The sequence below is a fragment of the Olea europaea genome, chromosome 10, assembly GCF_002742605.1.
Source record: "Olea europaea var. sylvestris chromosome 10, O_europaea_v1, whole genome shotgun sequence".
Lineage (NCBI taxonomy): Eukaryota > Viridiplantae > Streptophyta > Magnoliopsida > Lamiales > Oleaceae > Olea > Olea europaea.
The window spans coordinates 39,113,076-39,135,999 of NC_036246.1; the positions used below are offsets into that span (position 1 = coordinate 39,113,076).

The 22,924-nt window shown below is 34.7% G+C and overlaps 2 protein-coding genes across 4 annotated transcripts; both read right to left on the reverse strand.

Moving 5' to 3' along the window:
- Nucleotides 1-198: 198 nt before the first annotated feature.
- LOC111402766 (protein O-linked-mannose beta-1,4-N-acetylglucosaminyltransferase 2-like) lies at nt 199-2,196 on the reverse strand. Its single transcript, XM_023031103.1, is given in 3 exon segments — nt 199-833; nt 835-1,438; nt 1,513-2,196. Coding segments are annotated over 3 exon segments (1,206 nt in total). The 5' UTR covers nt 1,550-2,196; the 3' UTR covers nt 199-268.
- A 2,274-nt stretch (nt 2,197-4,470) lies between these two features.
- Nucleotides 4,471-19,688, reverse strand: LOC111402187 (eukaryotic peptide chain release factor GTP-binding subunit ERF3A-like). 3 transcript variants are annotated; one of them, XM_023030340.1, is made up of 19 exons: nt 19,536-19,688; nt 19,255-19,296; nt 17,947-18,009; nt 16,040-16,096; nt 15,051-15,146; nt 14,565-14,676; nt 13,973-14,018; nt 13,776-13,847; nt 12,321-12,383; nt 12,068-12,222; nt 11,900-11,964; nt 10,732-10,882; nt 8,120-8,225; nt 7,874-8,009; nt 7,053-7,117; nt 6,664-6,828; nt 6,316-6,388; nt 6,157-6,233; nt 4,471-4,789 (listed from the first exon to the last, which is right to left on the reverse strand). In XM_023030340.1, the coding sequence occupies exons 1-18, from the start codon at nt 19,537-19,539 to the stop codon at nt 6,175-6,177; spliced, it is 1,530 nt and encodes a 509-aa protein (XP_022886108.1). In that variant the 5' UTR covers nt 19,540-19,688; the 3' UTR covers nt 4,471-4,789; nt 6,157-6,174. The 3 variants fall into 3 exon arrangements, with proteins under 3 accessions (XP_022886108.1, XP_022886107.1, XP_022886109.1); XM_023030339.1 differs by having other exon boundaries at nt 17,947-18,012; XM_023030341.1 differs by lacking the exon at nt 17,947-18,009.
- Nucleotides 19,689-22,924: the final 3,236 nt, after the last annotated feature.

A 22,924-nucleotide genomic window follows, 5' to 3' on the forward strand; every position in this document is an offset into this window, starting at 1 on the left:
AATTTGATCTATTAAAATAAAAATTTTAATCCCTACCGAATGGGTGCATAGTATTTTTATTTTATTTTATATCTTCTTGTATACATTTCTGTTACACATAATATTTTTAAGGTGACTCTTCTGATCCTTAGACCGTTGACTTTTTATTTTATTGTAAATTTTCAAAACATTGTTAAAAAGTAACAAATAAGGTGTGGTACACAGCCACCCCTTTTCTACAAGAGTAGACATTGAAAAAGAATGAACATAAATAACTTGAAAAACAAAGCTAATGATGTAAAATCTTCATGGCTTTAGCCAATGTTCCTTTAAACCTATGCAAATCAATTGTCACATTCTGCTGATCCAAGTATGTTTTCCTAAGGGCATCCCAACCCTTGATATGAAAAGATCTTGGATCTTTAAAAACTGGATGATCCAACGGATACTGCTTACTCAAAGAACTCTCTTTAACCTTAATCTTGTATTCCAAGTACTTTATGTTCATACCATCAGATGGTTCTCCAAAATCTGTTCTAGCAAATCCATCAATGCCTCCCAATGGAACTATTTGGATTAAAACCGCGTTATCTGGAAGGAAAACCATGTTTGTTAATCCAGCTCCATGAACTCCCATTAGTACATCACAAGAATTCACCATTTGTGCAAATCTCGAAAGGTTTGTCGAATGATTAGCCTCGTCTACAATAACTTCGAATCCCATTTTTCGAGCCAGTGTAGTTATTTCAGCTTCGTTTGTTAGTAAACGAGTCCTAGTTCTCGATATAATCATCAAACGAGGTCTTTTTGTGTCATCCTTCTTTAACTCGATCGCGTTGGTTCTCTCGAGCGAGTCGGAGGAACTGTCTGAAGTTGTGCATTGACAATCCATTATTTTGAGATATCGATGGATCGATTATAAGCTCTTTGTGAGATTTAAGGCCGACGACGACTTTCGTATAGCAATGGACTTCTTTTTCCTTGTCTATGTTGATGATCTCATGACGGGTTAGTTTGTCAAGCAATCCTCGAAATTTTGATACCCACCATGGTTTCGTATCAGTTGTAAGAAAATGTACTTCCCTTTCGAACTTCAACGATGTTGAATATAATGGAATCACCAAATCTGAGATATCATGGAAATGGTTACCTGAAAATCCTTCAACTGACAAAAGGATGGCTGGAAAACTATGATTTTTAGTACACATTGGAATATCATCCTTATTTTCTGCTAATTTTACTGTCCAGTTCTTAACATACTTCATTGCACCAAAATTCGCCTTTCTTGCGTAAGGCTTTACCTGCCAAGAACTGTTTCCTTTCAAGCTGCTTATGTGAGTCGTGACGAAGAACACGGTGGAAGAATTCGCGTGAATCCTTACATCCCCTTCGATTTCACAATAGTCTGCCATTGGTTCTAAAATGCTGCAGAATGGCTCAATTTTCGTCGTTTCAGTTGCTGCAAATGAGAAATCAGAGTTCATATGCGACGTAAGAAACTGATGACTTTTCAGCAAGCTTTCTTACGCGTACCTGTTGGCCGAAAGCTTTCAATTGTGTCGTTAACCATAAGCTTATTCTGAACAAGATCGACGATAGATACTTGTAAATTTGCAGCATTGTCAACTGTAGAAACAATAATTCAAATTGAGTTCCCTTTATCAGAAGGCTTTTTATGAGCATTATATCGTACTGAGCAGTTCAATAGATTGGATTTCTGCTTATTTTTCCTCCTTTATATCGTCAGAAGTGATGCCTGGAATCATCAAATCTTTAGTAAGAATTTTACCTGTTGGGTAGGAGCTTGCACTCATGTCGTTAACTAAAACCATATCTCGACTGGCATTGATAGTAGTCACTTTCAAATTTGCATCGTTGTCAACTGTAATGAAAAGGGAAGAATCTGAAACTGAGTTCACTATATCAAAAGGTCTTGGTGCTTAAATATATCATCAGTTGCGACTCGCGAGTAGTAGGATGATTGACGGCTGTGATTGAGCCTCTTATGCCGTGAGTAGCATTTTTGTGGACGAAAGATGAAACGCGAAGCTCTATCATAACCGTCAGTCAGTCGAGTTGGTCATGCAACTCGACGAATGATCCATGGAAACACCAATTTTTAGCAAGCATTTTACCTGTTGGCTGGGAAATCTCACTTGAAGTATTTAATTCAAGTTTGTTCTGAATAGCATCAATTGACAACTGCAAATTCACGCCATCACCAACTGTGACAAAAAGCCAAATTTTCAAATGAGTAAACCGAATCAAAACGCTTTTATAGCATAATCAAAGAAGGGAAGCTAATGCCAATAGCTAGTGGCATGAATGACTAATGTGGTCAAGACTAGATAGTATTAAGAACGGAAAAAAGAATAAAAAACTTGTTCATTGTACTATCTAATTAGTGTCCAGCATTACAAATTGAATGAGCCAAGAAAGACTTACTGATCGATAGGGGATGCGAATGAGGCTTGAAAGTCGAGCAAATGCTCAATGCAACAATCAAACTTAAGAAGAACGCACAAAATCCAAATCTTTTGCGCTCATATTTGCTAAAGCTTTTTGCAAATATGGGTTCATACATCCTTACTTACAATTCAAGCTGATATTGAACACTTTGATGAAACAAAAAGCATTTAAAAGTACCACTGCTTTGCTGAAAATGCTCCAACTTATCACTCAAAAGTCAAGATGAAGAAATCCATTAATAGAAGCTATCAATATTTACTATTAACATGCATGTTCACATGACCTCTTTTAATTTGCTTAATTTTTTTTGTAATAATAATTATTATGCTTGTTGTTGAAGAAGACCTTATTTGCTGATGAAAGTTGACGATCATTACCCTAATTTATATTGTTTAGGTAGTAGTAGTTGTTAATTGACAATACAATGATATGAAAGGATTACCTCAACTAAAATTGATACTTGGATTAATCAACAATATAAGTCAAAAACATGTTTGTTATGCAGTTTACTCATACATCCACTCGTCTTTGATAATATAATAGACAATGATATATAATCTACCTTACCGAATGAGCCGACAAGGTTCATGTCCATCCTTGATCTACATCTATAACCCATATTTGGCTATTATTTATAAACTGTTTTATAATCCGTCAAACCATTTTTTATCCATATTACTAGGACTCACGAGTATTACCCAATTATCAACCACTCATTTCTATCTGTCTATAAATTATACTATTTATAAACACTTCCCAAACAAGATGTTATTCTTGGAAACGATCTTCAAAAGTTTTTCGTGATGATTTCACTAGTGGCTAGAAGAAAACTGCATCACAAGATATAATTACCATGGGTCGCCCACAAGAGTGATCCGAGCATTTTGAAATTGTGATTCAAAGACAGTCCTAGTCACCATAGTTAGAGATTTAGATGTAATTCTAGATGATCCAAATTCAATCAATTTAGCAGACGCTTATTGCCCTCGAGTCTTGGTTTGCGAAGCATTTGAGTTGGAATGTACCATACTCCCGATTGATCAACGAATGACTCGAGCATGATTTAAAGCTATAGACTTAAGAAGTTCGGTTCTATGTCCCTCTCGTAGACTTTAGTACTGTCTACATCCATTATTAATTAAATGGTAAGAGGTCACGATAAACCCACAACCTCTTAGAAACTTTGATGACTTGAAAGAGATTCTGATATATAGTGAAGAATAATCATTTCTTAATAGCTGATACGAATCTTATATGTATCAAACATATATACAAATTTATATATTTTCTTGAGATAAAAGAAACCCAAATAAATGGAATATAATTATAGGAAAATATATGTACATAATTGTCTACATAATGATGTCCATAATTACATGTAACACTAAATCCGACCTTTAATTCAATCTCGCACTTTCACATCAACAACTGGATGATTGCCACATCACATTATGGACAACATTATGTGCAATAATTATGTACATATAGACTTTTCCATAATTATATATGCTGCTGCTTTACCTGCTCAAATTACTTTAAGAACTGCGATTGACCAATTTGAGGCACGAGTCATTTCAAAAGTTGGTGGAAGAGAATTAGACATGTAAAGGAATCTGTGTCTGCTTGTAGAAATTTAGCACTTGCTTGATTCTGTTGATACCTGCTTCCAGTTGATGCAAGAATATGCTACATGTACTTGGGATCGGGTCAAGGTGGATCGAGCTATTTTAATTTTCTCTTTAAGAGACCTGTAAAGGTGGATCGAGCTATTTTATTCTCTCTTAAAGAGACCTGTAAACGTGGATCGAGCTATTTTAATTCTCTCTTAAGAAATTATTCATAAAACTGTCGAGCTAGGTATGGACCGTGATTCAAGATTCAAGAATCCTTCCCTAAGTATGGACCATGTCTCATTTTCAGATTCCAGTCATACCAAGTTTGCGTTGGAGGGGAATCCTATGCCTATGCCTATGCCTATGCGTATGCCTCCTAACCATAAGCAGCTATTAGATCCATTAATAGTGCAGAATTTTCTATCATCAAAATATTACATCAACAAATAAGATAATTTAATAGTCTTGTTCACCAAATGACTTCATAAATGTAATGATTTTACAATAAATATAACCACCTGGATTTGAAATGAGGAGTACTTTGATACCATTGAGGAAAAATCTCGACAAAGCTATTAACTTACGTGTATCATCAAAACTCACGGACACCTCAAATAATGTGCAACAGAAAAGGTAAAATTTTATATCAAAATCAATCTGCCACTAGTTGCAAACACCCTTCTGCTGCTTGGAAGAGTCGATAGATCTTCATTGTTGGCTCAACTTACCTGCAAAATAATGTTTCTCGATCGCATCACACAAACAAGTGAAACAACACATTTGAATAATATCAACCATTCATTTTCTACAGAGAAATATGCCTGCAAAAAAAGCCATCAAATGTCCATATATGAACATTGAGCAATGTGCAATGCATCATGGTGCAGCATTTTTTATAAGACGGCATTGTTGAAAAAAAGATACAACAGACAGTTTATGTTTCTTAACTGAATGCAATCCTAAAGATGGTCGACAGCCGCCACATCAAATAGCTTACTTTCATGCCCAATTAGGACATCTACACAGCCTAGACCCCCCATGGCTAACTACCCTTCAAGAAAAATGAGTTTTTAACTCCTGCCTCTTACCTATTTTGAGACTGGAATGAAGGATTTGAATCAGTTTAATTTTCAGTGTATTATTAATTCATCACATTAAATAATTTCAACTTAAATTGTTTTGACATTTTTATTTGACAAACAATGTCCTAGGTAATACGAAGTCCTGAACCTTTTGCACAGACCTAGTTCATAATCTTCTGTCTTCTTTGGAGAATTTTAACTTCAAACTCATGTTTCATTTTTTTCATTAGATTAAAAGCATGTTGGAAAGTGTTCGGAAACAGTTTAAATTATAAATAGACAAAAACTATTGATGGATAAGACTGTATTACTCGTGGGTCCATAAAAATGTGTGGATACAAAGTGGTTTGAGTATATATAACATGAGCCAAACATCCACTCACTCTGATTTACCTACAAACATCACCAAAAATTTAAATTTACATTTAACACCTGAGTACACTTGTTTTAAATTTCACACGAACAAGGATGAATCTATATCCACAAAGCAAAATGCAGATGGCAATATGTTATTTTTACTTTAAATCGTCAACTTAAGAGACCCATGTGGAATTTTAGTTGAAGAGATAAAACTCACAAGCACCAAAAGCTTTACATCCCTTTATAGCATATAGGTTTTCGGAGCTCAACCAACAAATTGAAAGACTTATGAGCTACTTGAAAAGACAAAGGATTGGTTACCAGGCATACCAAAATAGCTTTTCAATAAAATTGAATGCTTTCCCCTTGAGCTTATAAGCAAATCTAAACGCCCTTTAAGAGCATGTAAAGTAAAAGCAAAAGGCTATTATTGGATAAAGATTAGTTTCAAAGCACCTAGTGCTTATTAGCAATGCCAGAAGGGACTATTAGCTTCATTATATTAATTACTCAAGATTACAAGTGAGTGTCAAATACAAGGAATTATAACACAAACACCATAGAGAAATTATCAATTTAGTATATCCATGACTTGCTTATACAGAGGAAGCAACAAATATAGAACTACAGATGAAATAAAACTAAGGACTCACCTCTAATGCTAAAACTGTTTATATGCCATCCCTTGCAGTAGGAAGACCAGTTACTTTACCCACAGCAACGGTTTTCCCTGTCAACATTGGGAGTCTCGATGATTTCATTGGAAGTAAGGAAAGAAGAAAAAATACTAACAATTGAAAAATTATTCTCACCTTCAGTACGAAGAGTGAATCGTCCTAGCTGTGGAAAATCAGAGAAGTTCTCAACACATATCAAGTTAGTTACCTGTAAGTAAAATTTGACATCAGAAGAAATCAACTTATAAGTATATATTAAAAGGATCTTACTATCAACATGAGCCAACGCTAGCATAAAGATCACAGAATGATATATTGGAACCTTTTTCTTGACAAAAATCCAAAACAATTTAGCTTTTCAGAATGTTACCACACGTGCCACACAATCATGTAGTGTGCTTACAAAGTAGCAGCAGTTACTTCTGCACACATAAGTATCATACCCGAAAATTAACACAATTAACCAATAATAACACAGCTGACCTGAATGCGGCATACAACTACTGCACCATTTTTGACAAAGAGAGGCTTCTTTTTCATAGGCTTTTTTGTTTTTGGATCAATCTGCTGCTGCAACTCAACAATCTCACATTCCTCAACAACCGCATGGATGTGTAAAACAGCCTTATACCCAGCAGTAAAGATAGCCTGGCATAAAAGGAACACTTCATCATCATTTTTCCATTATAATAATGGTTTATAGGAGAAAGCACTCCACCCCCCACCCTAGCCTCCGGCTTTCCTCAAGTTGAATATATTTGTCTTATATCACACATATATCTAAGGAAAACGAGAGAAGAAAAGCCATATATGTGTGTGTGTGTGTGTGTGTGAGAGAGAGAGAGAGAAGAAAAACCAAGAGAAACACATACATTATCAAGCAACTCTAGAATCTGCAACTGGGCGACAAACTCGGAAACAGCCGCTATCGGTTGTGCTGCACATACAAAATAGCTCATTTAAAACACACAAATGATTTTTTTTTTTTTTTTATTATTTTTTTAAATGACGGGGAAGCCCAAAACCGCTACTCCTCGGATGCGCACTGGGTAAAACCCTCGAGCTGACACAATAGCCTTTAACCACGCCAGCCATGCCGCACTAGGCAAGTCCGGTACGACAGGCTCGATCGAAAAAGTGTTGGTAGAGAAAATCAAACAAAACACACAAATGTAAGCATAACTAAGCCCTACAATTACTTAAAAAACATATTCTCTTCTTTTTGTTTCAAGGATATCAGCTTATTCTGGTGGCTGCATATACACTACATACCATATTTTAGTGAACGTATGAATATCAACATCAATCACCGACTAGATAAAAAGAAACGGTATTGCTGTAAGATTCTGCGAACTAACACTATTCTACTTGACCCCGGAACTGCATCGCCACTGCTTCAGTGTGCTTCGTTTTTCAAGAATTGAATTAACAGAGGGATAGTTTTCAAGTTCACAACTCAGACAGAAGATAACCATCAAATGATTTCAAATTAATAGATTTTTATGTGTGTCTCCTGTTACAGTAAGCTGTGATCTCCAAAACTATGATCAATCTCAATTCAATGTGCATGAGTGCATGTAAATAAATTGGGTCTAAAAATCTAAAGCATAATCATGCTACAGAAAAGAAAATCAGAGAAGTGACAATGACCCCCATCTTAAAGATTGAGGAAATTCGGATTGAAAAAGCATACAGATGCTAGACAGAACGAAACCGGTTAAGATATCCTCTTCCTCGATCCCAGATACTCTGACTCGCAAGTTTTCACCAGGACCTGCAAGCCTGACTCTATCTTCATCACAGAAAATAGCAAGAACTTTCACCTGGGCCTGAAGATAAATTTTCGAGTGCAGACTTAGTTCGTAAAGTTCACCGTCAAGCTAGTTGTTGGTCAAAAATATATTTTGATGCAAGATCAAGAAAGAAATAGATAAAGCACCTTATTTGGCATGATAAGCACGGAGTCACCTTCGCAAATACTACCGGATTCAACTTTGCCCATAACAACAGTTCCCATGTCCTTGAATTTATCAATAATAGGCAGCCTACCAAATCAAGAAAATAGTTATGTACACAGAAAAATAAAAGCTCTTATGTTCCAAAGAAAATCAAGAGATACAGTTAATAATTTACTGTTCTTCTGAACAAACAGATAAAATATAAGTTCCATTTTTCTGGAGCTGAAAAAAATGAAAGTTCTATCATACAAATTAACAGTGCAGGCAGAAGTAGAAACTGCACAATTGGTGGTTTCTTTTTCCAATCTACAATAAGCATGATTCCAAATAAATAAAAAGTGTCAGAGAATTCTGTACTTTTTTTTAATCACTGTTCCAGGATTCAAAGCATACAAAAGAATGATATAATGAAATCCTAACCATCTATGTACCTATTGCTCTTTCTGGTCTTGCATATGCACATCCATATGCATTAAAAGAATAGGAAACAGTGGGTCAACACAGAGATAGGTGTCAAATGATAGTTAGCGAGATTTAGCCCCTGTTTGACAACTATAAGAATGAGAAATTTGGATAAAATGTATTTTGAAATAATAGTTTTTGGGGAAAATGTGTGACTAAAAAAAAAGGAAAAATCTTTGATTTGCGTGTAATACTATTTTATTGAAAAATGTGTAATTAAAAAGAAGAGAGAGAAAAATATATTAAAATTTTAATGTGAACCAAACAAGGGCTTAGCGCAAGGGCGGACACAGCCATTTTACATTAGGGGGTCGCAATCAATTTTTAAAAAAAAGTGACGAAATTTTTTATTACTTTATGTGGGTTAATAAACTATTATACTACTTTTTCATTTTGATTATTTTTACATCTAAATTTTTTTTAATATGTACAAAAAAATTTGATCATTTTTAGGATTTTTTTTTTTTGTTACTTTTTCCTCTCAATCAATTAATTTTTTTTTAAAAAAATAATCTAATAAATTTCCTAATAAAATTTTTGAAGTCATTTGAAAAAAAAATTATTAATCGAGAGGAAAATGTAACAATAATAGAAAAAAAAATCCTAAAAATGATTGAATTTTATATATAATTTTTTTCAGACAAAAAAATAATCGAGATGAAAAAATAGTATAACAATTTATAACCCCTATGAAGTAATAAAAATTTTATTAAGAATTTTTACGTCAAAAAAAAAAAAAAAGTATGACATCATACCACATACAAAATTTCCTAATAAAATGATGTAAATTATATTGAAAAAATTTTCGTGCAAAAATAATAAACATTAATAAAATAATTGAATTTTTTTTCTTCAAAAAAGACGAGTTATACATCTCTTTTTAGCATACACGTTTGATGTACGTTTAACTATTTTCAATATTCATTTAGATCATTCGATATATTTATGATATAGTTCTAGAAATGAGCTTCCACAGGATATAGAAGAATTAAGGATATGGCTAGCGTATAATCAACGAAATTTTTTTAAAGTTAACTTGTTATCGAAATTCTCAAAATATTAGTTTGGAACTGCCTAATTTGATGCGTCATAACATTTACTACGATTGGCCATTTCGCACAACATTAACGACGTGAAAATATTAGGCTGTGAGTACTTCAAAAATGATATTAAAGATATAATATTTCAATTTCGTTTGATATTTCATAGTGAGCCCAAAAACTAAGACAATGACGACAAAAAAAAAAAAAAAAAAAAGAAAAGAAAAAAGAAATTGGAAAAACTGGGGGTCAAGTGACCCTAGGGGACCCCCCTTGGGTCCGCCCCTGGCATAGCGGTTTCTTTGGCAGAAAACATACTTAAAACCACATATAAAAGACTAGAAAAGCAACATTATTAAGAGTACAAAGATCAAAGTTGATGGAGGACCAAATGAAGGTGGACAAGGATAAAAATTAGTGCATTTTGGAGCGGCAAGAGATGTTAGAAGTAGCTCTACACCATCTACCCTTTGATGTTTTAAAAGTCATGACATAGGCCATGGTTCTTACACGAGTCTTCTAATAGAGACCTTAAAGTGGTCAAACAAATTTAAGCAAATCCTAAGGTTGAAGAAAAAGATCAATATCAAATACCAGCAACCAAATCCAAGGCTAGATGAGATATAAGAATAACATAAAGGCTTGACAATAAGAAGTCGGTATCATCATATTTGGCTTAGGAGTCGAGATGGATGGGAAGCACCCTTTAAAACTCCTAAGCAACTATTTGATTGGGTGAGACAGAGATTTATGACTATTTATTGAAGTTTTTATGGTTGCTATTCTTATTCCATGTTTACATACAGAGCAAGGATAAGATCTTCAATCATATCTGACAAATCTTATACACTCCCAGAAGAAGTGAGAAACCATGTTAAATTGAAGAAGTGCTACTTTTTTTTTAGCTAGTCGTGATGTTGGGTCTCATCATTTTAGCTGAAGAATGAGAGCTAGATCCTCGGAAGATTAAATCAAATCATCGGTGAGGGTACACCGATATTCAGGGAAAGTGGCAGGTTTTTGGGCAATTCGTTGAGTTTGAGTCCTGGGGTACACTTAATTAGTCACAGACAGGATACAGTTATTCTTACCTAAATGGACCTTTTGGATCCCGAATAGGAACTTCAATGGCATCGAGAGCTTCAAAAAGACATGGACCATTCCACCACGAACAAACACTTTTGTCCAATCTTGTTTTCATATTTGTCCCCATAAGCCCAGATATTGGAAGAAACAGAACATCTGAAATGAGAAATAATTAATAATAACCAAAAGTCAGAAATTGACAAACAAGCAGACAAGAACATTATAATGCGAGGTATTTTCAATATGCAGATTGCCATCACAGAAGGAAATATCATTTCTTTCCGACACTTCATTTGAAAGAAAAACTGCAGACACTGGATCCTTATCTTCTCACATTAGACAAAAACTATAAGCTTCGTTAATGCATACGTAGCTTCGAATTTCGTTAAAGAGTTCTTCAAACCAACATCAATTAAAACCATATATTCAAAGCTTGCAGATAAATACAAGGAGAAACAAGAAACTAACACAACAACAAAGAATGAAGTCAAGAATTCCTCTGATGTTCATATAAAAAAGCAATTATGAGACAATGTCAGATGTAACAGATAAAATGTTTTGACTGCTATACAAAGGCTTAAGATTTTATTTTTAGTACAAAATGTGTGCATCACCAGGAACTGTAAATAAACACCCGAGGTATATAACTCTATAAACATAATTTTAAAAGGTGTGAGGCTTATGCCTCGAGGAAGGCCTCAAATGAGGTTTCCATAGAACGCCTCGAAGCTTGCACACATTGAATGTCATTTGCAAAAGTTTACGGCTCAAGGTGGCTAGGCATGCACTCATTTGCCTTGCCAACTTTTCTAGGCCTTTTTATTATTGGTCTCAACTTTTTGGGCTATTCTATTATAGCCTAGAACTTTTACAGGTTTTTTCCCCTTTTTCTGCCTTTTCCAAACAAAGGAGGAAGGAAAGGAGAGGCTCCTTTGCAAGTGGAGGATGACGAAAAATAATAAGTACTCTCAATTGAATTAGCATAGTAATTTAGATAAACATGGGTATTTCGAGTACTTCCATTCTACCCTCAAACCTAAGGGCTTACTTCTGGAAACTAAATAACTCATTGATGAAAGAAATTCTCTCTCGCCACCCCAAAATGGAAAATAGGAGCACTCAATTGTTGGCATTAAGAAAAAAGAGTGTCAATTAGATGGTCACCGTGTTTACCTTTCTTCACATTATAACCCGAAGACCTAAGAAATGGTATCATTTTTGACTCAATCTCATCATATCTGCAACAGGAAAATAATATCAGCATATTAAGAAGACGAACATCAGAATATCTGTAAGGATTAAAAAATAAATAAATAAATAAAAATCCATTCAAGCAAGCACCTTTCTTTTGACCAGTTCACAGTAGGATCATCCATTTTGTTCACAACAACTAGCAACTTTGAGACTCCCAAAGTTTTTGCAAGTTGGACGTGTTCACGTGTCTGTCCACCTCTCTCGTATCCAGTTTCAAATTCTCCCTTCCGAGCAGAAATTACCTGGACGCCATAATGTGGCATAAGAAGAACTGGAAACCAACAGAATATCAATTCAAATCACAAGTAAGATTTCATCTGCATGCTGCAACACTACTTACTAGGACACCTATATCAGCTTGTGATGCACCACTGATCATGTTAGGCACGTAACTTTTGTGACCCTGAAATATCAAAAGTAAAAAGACACGCTAAATACCAATAAAAAAAGAATGGTAAAAAATAAACCAGGACTGCAAGGGAGACTGGCAAAATACTGAAGCATAACTTATTGAATCATTAGTCGTCTTTTAGGCTCTGCTTCAACTATTTTTAAGAGAATACAGCAGTCTTCTCTGTAGGTTAAAGAATCGTCGATATCCACAATCGAAATTTTTTTGATAAAAAACTTTTCCTACACATCCTCTATCATATAAAATTACAATGCCTTCTCGCCAGAAAAGAATGAGAACTTTAAATTCCATTTCTGATAGGAATCAAGAATGCTCCACAAAACTAAACTTTATCCGTTAAATCTGAAATTTACTGAATATTGCAATGAAAATTTGGTCCAGTTCCAATGATCAGCCAGCTCTTATGATCTAAATAGTTTTTAAGAGTAATCAATTAGCCAAGATAAGTGTATAAAACTTAATAAGAATGCAGGAATATTTTTTAATCTTGAGATTGGCAGGAAAATGTGCATGAAGTTGTGAAAATCTCTTATAACTTCTTTATGGTATAAAAACATATTGAACAAAACTTGGGTTTAAAAGTAAAAGAATTATCAGCCACTGACAATTAGAAATGAAGAGAAAAAAGAGGAAACAAAACTTAAAGAATGCACCCAAAGGTTTAAACGACAGCAGTTAAGCACTCAGGTAGAGTTCTGTCATCCTGATAGCTTTTACTTTACACAAATTACTCTAGTAAGCAAAAGTAATACGGGCAGTTGATCGGGGAATTGCAGAACTTGACTGCCAAATCATTTAGACCCCGTTTGGCCCCCATTAATTTTCTTTCCATTATATTTCATTTTTCTCTCTCCTACTTTTAGCCACACAACCTTCCATATAATGATATTATACGTAAATCGAAAATTTTTCCTTCTTTTTCAACCCCTCTTTTTAAAAAAAAAAAAAAAAACTATTCCACCCATTTTCATTTCCACATAATGGGGGACAAATGGGGGCTTAACTACCACTTCAAGATCTAACTTTAACAAGAAGACTTTGTATTATCGACCAGTCAAAGTTATAAAGTACTAAATTAAACCACATCAGAAAATCCACCAATTTTCACTGAAATTAACATTTGAAAAAACATAAGATAATCAAACAGCCTTGTTCCTAAAATTACATAAAATTTAGAAGAGTTCAGCAATTATTGGATGATTAAACAGCCTCCATCCTAGTTGGGGGACACATTGATGATGAAAAGTTTATATGAATGTAAAAGAGAACCACACATAACATATCTGTATATTCAAACAACTAATGTAATGTATAGAAAAAAATTGCAGGCCATATCTATAAAAGAACAAATCATGAAGAATGCCGACAGAAGAAAATATTTACCGGGGCATCCAAAATTGTAAATCTTGTAGTTTCTGTTTCAAAGTGAGCTCTTCCAACTTCAACTGTTTTTCCCTATAATAAAAATAAAACATAACCCAAATCTTCAGATGCATTCAAATGCATATTTTATGGAAATAACTAATAACAAACCAAACCACAGAAGCAAAATGGGACAACTTTTTATGTACAATAAATACCTTAGTCCTCTCCTCTTCATTTGTATCCATAATGTAAGCCATGTACCTAATAATTTGAAAAAATATCAACAAAAGCATCCAGAATAATTGATGCTATGAGCAGTTACATTCTATGTAGAGGGATTCATTAACCACACAAGCATCACAAAGACTATATAAAGATGAGCAAAAAAATGAACCAGCATGTTTTAGCTGTCATGCACAAGTTCCATAGTCAAAACGAATGCAAAGCACAACTGAAGGAACAACAAATAAACATACACTTGTTTATTCAGACATTTCAACATATGCTCACACCAAATACCGGCACCATGTCCAACTATAACAGAGAAGAGAAAAGGTAGATTGGGTGCCTTGATAAAGCTGGGAATATTATGGTACATCAAAAAATTTCCGAGGATTAACTGGGATAAAATGGGCAGTTCCTCCTTATCAGTGTAATCCCATAATAGATTCAAGCCAGCTTTCAGATTTACAACAAAGCAATATTTGTTCTTGATCAAAGTCCATCTTTAGAGTTCAGAGACACGCTGAAAGAAAGCCGGACTGTAACATTTCAAATCGTTTAACATTGACGAAAATAAGAACTTACCAACTCTCTCTACTTTTATCTTTTGCTTCTTTCTCGTACTTCTGGATGGTTCGATCATCGACTTGACCACTGAGAAATAATATTTGTCCTCCAGTTGTGGACTTGCCAGCGTCTGCAGATCAGATAAAGAATCCTACTCACAATAAGAAACTTGAAGATGGTACCAACAGCTTAAATTTCAATTTTAGGATATCCAGTCACGGTGTAAGAATTTTTAGTAAGATTATGAAGTTAAATTCTTTTGTTTGTTTCATTTTTGGTTTTCTGTTCTTTTTCAATTCCAGGGGTGCAAAAGTAAGCAATTGGGGTGGTGGTTCTTGAAAGTAGAGGTTTATCCAAACATATAGAACATCCAGTGGATACACGCCTAAACCTACCAAGGTGACAACTCATGTGCTATGACCAGTAACACAGAAGATCAATATTATGTAACCAATTCCAGTCAATATTGCTATAAGCCTAACATCTATAAAAAGAATAACCTACCAACATGACCAATGAAAACAACATTCAAGTGCCTCTTTTTATTGCCCTCCACCTCATCTTCAAATTCCTCAGGAGCTGACCGTTCCTTTTCTCTCACTAAATACCAAAACAGAAAAATTATCATAAACACAATATATGTTGGAAAAAAAAAAGTGAAAAGAAAAAGAAGAACATTTGTTTAAGAGAATCTGAAGTTAAATTTCATGCCATATACCATTTGTTTAAGAGAATACTGAAGTTAAATTTCATTTTTCTTCCTTTTTTTTCCCCAGTGATTTTTGGGTGGTAGGATGTTGCTCAGTAAAGCAAAAGGAGAAACAAAAGTTCCAAATCAAATCAAAGAAAATTGAAATACTATGGCAAGTGCAATGCATGTTGAAATCAAACCTGCTAATCCTCAATAAATTTTTACAACAAACAACCTTACATAGTGACAGATATGCATAATGGGAAGATGATGGGGCAATTTATTTCTACTATATATGTAGACAGAAGAATTATGATAGTTGTACAAGAAATAGGTAAACATGTAAACAATACATATCGTTAAATGTATTGCTCCCCCTGTACGATATTAAATTTCAAGTCTGACATTGCACATTGCTCTGGAATTAAGACCGCAAAATAAAGTTGTAATTTCACACTTTTAACATCATCTTTCTTTCTTTTTTCACTTTTTTTTTTTTTTTCAGGAACCCTCCCAACAGGAGGTAGCTATAATAACACTTATTGCTAAGTAAAACTTTGACCCAATTGAACTTAATGAGCAGTACAAACTTGAATCCTAATACTTTAGGCAACAAGGACAAATTTGGGAATAGACAAAATACAAAGGATAATTAAAATTTATATTGGGTTGGACGGAGTACGTGAGAGAGAGAATTGAAAAGATGTAGTAGTCAAGTGGGAAAGACAGAGTTATAATATGGTGCTTATTCCAAACAATGTCAAGGCACAGAAGATGCTAGATTCGGCAAAAAACAGTGTACCTTCTGTGACATCATTCAGTTCAACTTGTGCTGGTTTGAAATTTGCGTGTGCCGGGTCTGTAGAACAAAAAGCCAACAGCAAAATTAACATCTTGGCATTTACTTATAGCAATTGCACAAAAATAGAAATTTCCAGGTTTAAGTAAAAATCAGTGTATTGTACTGAGAGCAGATGCTTGTCAAAGCATGCATCAAAAAATATAGTCAGAGAGGAGTATCCAAAAGATGCAGACAAGAAACATTTTAAGTAGCCCGAGAATCTAGTTCATTTGCATATTCTCCCCAAAGATAAACAAACCATCAACTTGGAAGAAGCTCAAAACCAAAAAACAAGAAAAAAGAAAGGAAATGGATAAATTAGCAGTGTCATGCACTTTATAGAATGTATTCACGTGAACAGATCCAGATAGAGCTCTAAATCAAACCAAAATACTAATGCCATTATGAGATTTTGTTATCTTATTTCTTCTCATCAACAAAAAATAGCATGGACTCCCCAAAGACAGTCATTTTCCATGCTCTATCATTCGTTTTCTTCCAATGGAAATAAAACCAACAATTGCAAAGCCCAATTTTGGGCTAAGCAACAATCATTACATTTTTTTTCAGTTCAACTACTGACATTCTGACCATACGTGACACTAGTAAAGAACAACCTTCTTTAAAATGGGGGAAGAACAGATCAAGAAAGACATAAATACGACAGGATGAGAAATATTTCTAAACATGAAGGCACAACTCCCGAGTTCTCCAAAAAGGATGCAAATGCTATAGACTAGAGAACATCCACGGAAACGACAAGGTTGACACTCATGGATACATAGATGATACAACAAAAGTGAACTTTTCAGAATATGATATACAGAATGAAAGGTTATTGTAATTTATACAAGTTCATGGCCCAGTTCGACAAAACATTCCTCCAACTCAACAAACCTCCTTACCTAGACTAAAATACCAGACAAGTCTGTTAGAAAAATTCAGGCAACACTTAACAACGCTCAGAATCTCTACATTGTCCTGACTCTCTAGGTCCATTAGTCAGGGCCAGTGAGAAAATTCATCAGTTGCAGAGTTTGGTGGCCTGAAATTGACTTGGCTTCCCCATACACTGAACTCCGAGAACTTTCAATTGGAGACAGTAGTCAATTATTAACATTGTAATAGCTAATGCAACAAAAACTATCATGCACTTGATACTTCTTACTCTATTCTGCAAGATAAATTTTCTTTGCCGGACACCAAGTCTCCCAATCCAAATTGCAATTTATAAGTAATGTTATTCAGCACCAATGGTGTCAAGCACCATTCTATGTGGCAATTGCATGGCATTAAATGATGGGTCACTTAAATATAATGTTATATGATTTATTTAATTGAATATATCAAGTGTGCCCACCTAGACTGGTGCTAGATAGCATTATTCATAATCTAAATTGATATAATCTAGGGATGGGAAAGATAACTTGCCAATCTTTGAATGATGACAAGTAACTTCCAACAGATTTTCACAAAATTATCAGCAATGGTTCAACCTATGCTGAAAATAAGAACTGAATTATGTGATGCCTTGTGAACCACCAAAACCTGTCATGCAGTTGATACTTCTTACACTTCGCAGAAAAACCCATTTTCATATTGAAGCCACCTACCTTTCTTTTCTAAATTACAAAAATATTTGGATAATGTATCCTGATGAACCAGCTAACTTGCCGATCTTAAGATGTTGACAAGTAGCTTTCAACAAGAACTGATTGGCGCAAAAATTGAGTGCAGAAAAGCTTTATGTGACCACGAAGATAGTTAAAGGACACGAAGTGAAAAATGGAGATATGCGCAGAAATCCCCAACTCCGGAAAAAGAAATAAGTATCATATATCAAGTTCAACTGTTCGCATTGCACTAACCTTCCACCATATCAGGTTTTTCCACTTCCTCAAGTTTCATATCTTCAGCCACTACACTATCTTCTGCTGGAGTTCATTTGTCATTCATGAAAATTGAAAACGAAGAATAGTTTATTTTAATGGTGAAATAGAAATAGCAATAATGATGGTCGTGAAAAATGAAAAGTAATATAAGCTATAAAAAAATGAGTTACTATGGTCTTAAGAGTCAAGTAATTATAGGTGAACTGTACACATAAGTTGAAAACTAGGAACTATGGGAAGTTTGTGGCACTAAACTTGGCAAGAATATGTGTACCATCCTGAAAAATCATTTTGATTATAAATAAGTAATGTATTTCTCTTCACCTTTTTCTCTCAGGTAAAGAATAGGCTACCATTCAGCCTTTTATTGCTATTTGGCGATCAGTAAAAATAATTGGGGAGCAAAATTTTCAAATTCATGCAAGTAAAGAAGTTTCATGAACTCAGTTATTAGATCCCACAAAATCCTTACTTAATTAATACTTATGTTTATTTCACTATATGATTTACATGCCACTCAACTATTTCCTATTACGGACGGCTACCTATAACAATAGGCAGTTCCAATGTGAATATGAACGATGGACAGAACAATAAATTGTGATTGTTGACAGATAAATTCAGCAGGGTCCACAGCTCACCTATACTCCAAGCATCTTCATGGACTAGTTTCTATCATACAAACAAGAAATGAAAACCAGCCCCAATCCAATCAAACCATCATAACTTCTTATCAGGTTCTTCTACAATGGCAATCCACATTTGAACACTTCACACAAATACTATAATTAACCAAGAGGAAGTGTTATGCTAGACAACCTTTGGGTGGAGAAATCTTATTTGAGGCGTTTGCTAGATAACTTTCTATAAACTAAAGAGCCTTTTTGCGATGTTTAGGAACGAAAAAATAAAATAAAATAAACCAATAAGGTCACAATAATTTATGCATGAAAATAAATATTTTATTTTTCCTAAAAAAAAAATCCAGAAGATGGCACAATTCTCCTTCTAAGGCTTGTTATAGAAAATTTTGCAATGCACTGATCTCCATCCATTATATCAGGTTTACAACCATATCAGGCGCATTAAGATAAAAATACACAGCCAAAACAGTTCAATATCAAAATAAAAGTATAATAGTAATTTATTAAATAGTCTTAGGATAATGATCATGGTCTAATTTTTAACTGTCAAACTTTTGAATATTCAATACTCGTATATAATTGCAATATCTAACTTAAGAATTAAAAATAGAAAGCAACAAATTATAAATGAACACCATACCAGCCGAATCAAGCTGCAAAGCTTTGATATCCTCCTCAATATCTATCACGAGTTAGAAAATTCAAAACAAAACAAAACAGAATCCCAATTTAATCAGCAACGATTTCACTTAAAAAATAATAATAATAATAAAGAAAGAAAGACAGCATTTCTGAATGCACATTTCTTACGAATTTACAATTCCGCGGAATGATATAGGGGAAAAATTAGAAGTTAGCAGAAATTCAACGAGCAGCATAAAAAAATTATAGATCAACCAAAAATTAATAGAAAATACGTACCCATGGTCGAAATTCCGTTTATATGGTATTAGGGTTTGTCGTCGTTCCGAATAGTTACGCGGTGTGGCCTTGCTCAGGAGGTTTATCAGTTTATGCTGTCCTGTTTCTTGAACCGCTTTATGGTATTCTAGGCTCGACACGTAATTGGGCTGCGAGTAGTTTGGCAGAGTACGCAATTTGCCCATAACAATTGGGCTGACTTTGCTAGACCAGGCCCAGTACCATACAAAGAGGGTACCTACCAATTTGGGTGTCATCCAATTCCGCAGGTATAACGAAAAGGCTATAAAAATAGAACGTGATTTTACCTGCTACACAAACAGGGTTTGTTAATAGGGTTTATATCCCGACTGACGTGGCATATAAAAAATAAAATAAAAAACCAAATCCCCAAATCTAGACCCTCGGAAACGAAGGAAACCCTCCCCACGCAAATTTCTCTCCCCCAAATCAAAACCCACGCCTCACCTTCTCCGGCGGCACTTCTACCGTCGGAGCTCCGGCATCACTTCCGTCGAAGGTTTGGCTACCTCTTGCTTTACTATTTCCGACCGTGCTTGGAGCGAAAGTTGTCGCCGCTTCGGGAGCAGTTCCATACAAGTTTCGCTAGCTGATGCTGTTGGAAATGGTGGGTCAATTGGGTCAACTTTGATCACAATTTTAAGTGGGACCCGATGTTCGATGTATCGAAATTAATGTTCAATTAAATTCTACGTTCTGAGAAGATGAGTGTAGAATATTTAATTGTGAAAAACCACTTCAATATGAATGAGAAATTATGGTTAAAAGTAGGACAATAAATAAGACGAATAAATAGGAAAGAATTGGAAAAATGTTCCAATCCCACATAGGTTGCAAACACAACCTTGAACCACTTAATAAACTTCAAGTTTGGATATGAGTTTGGGCCCCAAGAGGTACCAATAGTCTTTGAAATGGGGGAGTTTTAGACAATGTCTAGATTAATCCAAAGGCCACACGCACGCGCGCCGTCCAACCGGCCAGTCAGGTTGGGTTGTGGGTATGGGCCTATGTTAATATTAATTTAATTTTTTTTTTAAATTCAATTAATTCCCTTCCTTTGATAGTTTATTAACCGATCCATCAATTTGCTAAAACTGTGCATTAAGTGGGCGTGAGTGGTGGATGGAAACTGCTCAACCGTTAACTCTCTCCTCTATTTGAATGGTCCTCAGGCTTTCAATTTTAAAAACAACACACAGAAACATCACGAAATCATTCTGCATACATACTCTTCTTCTCTGCAATAGTCTACAGAAAGTACTTCCGTTCTGGTTCGTTGTCTTGCAGTCGAAGAGCTGCTTCTGCAAGTGTCTGATCGTTGTATCTTGGGAGACGCTTTACCACATACCATAAGCACCGTGTGACGGGTAAAAACGTCTTAAGGACAGAGAGTCTAGTTTTCGCCTCGATCATCCTGGACTTGTTTATGCTTCTGCTTTATTCTGTGCAATTTATTTTCTGGAAATGATATTCTATTTTTTTAACTGTTTTGCAATTTTTCATCTGGTTTAGCAAGTCATTTATGAAAAATTTGTTCTGTACAACAAATCGAAAACAACATTCTTAAGACGTTTTTACTTTATAAATTATTTTCCAAAATTGTACTTGCTTATTTCTAACTTTTGCAGGCTCTTATGTGAAATTACTATTCTACAGAATTTTAATTTGTAAATTCTGACTGGTTGATCTTCTGTTTTGAAAACAGAAATGGCTAACACTGTTGGGATCAATGCAATTCCCTCTGCTGTGGCTGTGATGCCAACTGTGGCTACTGTAACGCCGACAATGTCTGGTCCTTCTAGTTCAACTCATGTTCCTCACGGAGAGAAACCTGAAAAATTTAATGGGGTCGATTTTAAGAGATGGCAGCAGAAAATGCTGTTCTATCTCACCACTCTGAACCTGGCAAAGTTTCTCACAGAGGATCCTCCTACTGTTCAACAAGGAGAAAATAATCGAGCTTCGATTATTGCCTTGGACGTATGAAAATATTCTGATTTCTTATGCAAAAATTATGTACTGAATGGACTGAATGATTCGCTATATGGTGTATATAGCACAATGAAAACTGCAAAAGAACTATGAGAATCTTTAGAGAAAAAATATAAAACTGAAGATACTGGATCTAAAAAATTTCTTATCGGAAAATTTTTGGAATATAAAATGATTGACTCTAAATCTGTTATTTCCCAAGTTCAAGATTTGCAGGTACTCCTCCATGATTTACATGCTGAAAAAATGACTGTAAGTGAGTCATTACAAGTAGTAGCAGTAATTGAAAAACTCCCGCCTTCATGGAGAGATTTCAAAAATTACCTCAAACACAAATGTAAGGAAATGAACATGGAGGAGTTGATTATGCGTTTGAGGATCGAAGAAGATACTAAGAAATCTAAAAGGAGGAACGAGGGACCAAGCATGGAAGCTAAGACAAACATGGTTGAATCAAGTTCAAAGAAGAACATGAAAAGGAAGCACTCAAACTTTGCTCCGAAGAAAAAAGAAAACAACAAGAAGAACAAGAAGTTCAAAGGGGACTGCTTCAACTGTGGCAAACCTGGACATCGTGCAATTGATTGTCGCAAGCCTAAAAAGCAAAATGACCGTGCATATGTTGTTGAAACTGAAAATCTGTCTGAAGGTGTTCAAGAAATGCACCTATCTGCTGTAATATCTGAATGTAATAGTGTTGGAAATCCCAGGGAATGGTGGGTGGACACTGGTGCCACTCGCCACATTTGTGCTGAAAAGAATGTATTTTATGATTACAAAACTATCAATGGAGAACAACTGTTCATGGGAAATTCCTCAAGTTCAAAGGTTGAAGGACAAGGAAATGTGACCTTGAAGATGACATCTGGCAAGGAACTTGTCCTCAACAATGTGCTATATGTGCCAAACATTCGGAAAAATCTTATTTCTGGTTCTTTTCTTGGCAAGAATGGGTTTTTAAGTTAGTATTTGTATCTGACAAATTTGTACTAACTAAAAATGAGATGTACGTTGGAAAATGTTACATGACCGATTGGATGTTCAAGATGAACGTCCTTACCGTTGTACCTAAATTGAACAAGATTAATGAAGCTTCTACTTCTATGTATATTCTTGATTCTTCTTGTTTATGGCATAAAATATTAGGACATGCAAACTTTAAATCTGTGCGCAAATTAATAAAATTAAATTTGCTACCTTCTCTAAGTTTCAATCCTAATCACAAATGTGAAACTTGTGTTGAGGCTAAGTTAGCCAAAAGACCATTTCCTTCAGTTGATAGAAATACTTTACCTTTAGAATTAATTCACAGCGATATATGTGATTTGAAATTCGTACAAACTAGAGGTGGGAAAAAGTATTTCATCACTTTC

Excerpts from the sequence above, each read along its gene's own strand:
- LOC111402187 (XM_023030339.1), bottom strand. Across the intron at positions 7,118-7,873 it reads TTTCGTTCTGTCTAGCATCT|CACAACCGATAGCGGCTGTT; the intron begins GTATGCTTTTTC and ends TTGTATGTGCAG. Across the intron at positions 6,234-6,315 it reads ATTCACTCTTCGTACTGAAG|GGAAAACCGTTGCTGTGGGT; the intron begins GTGAGAATAATT and ends CAATGTTGACAG.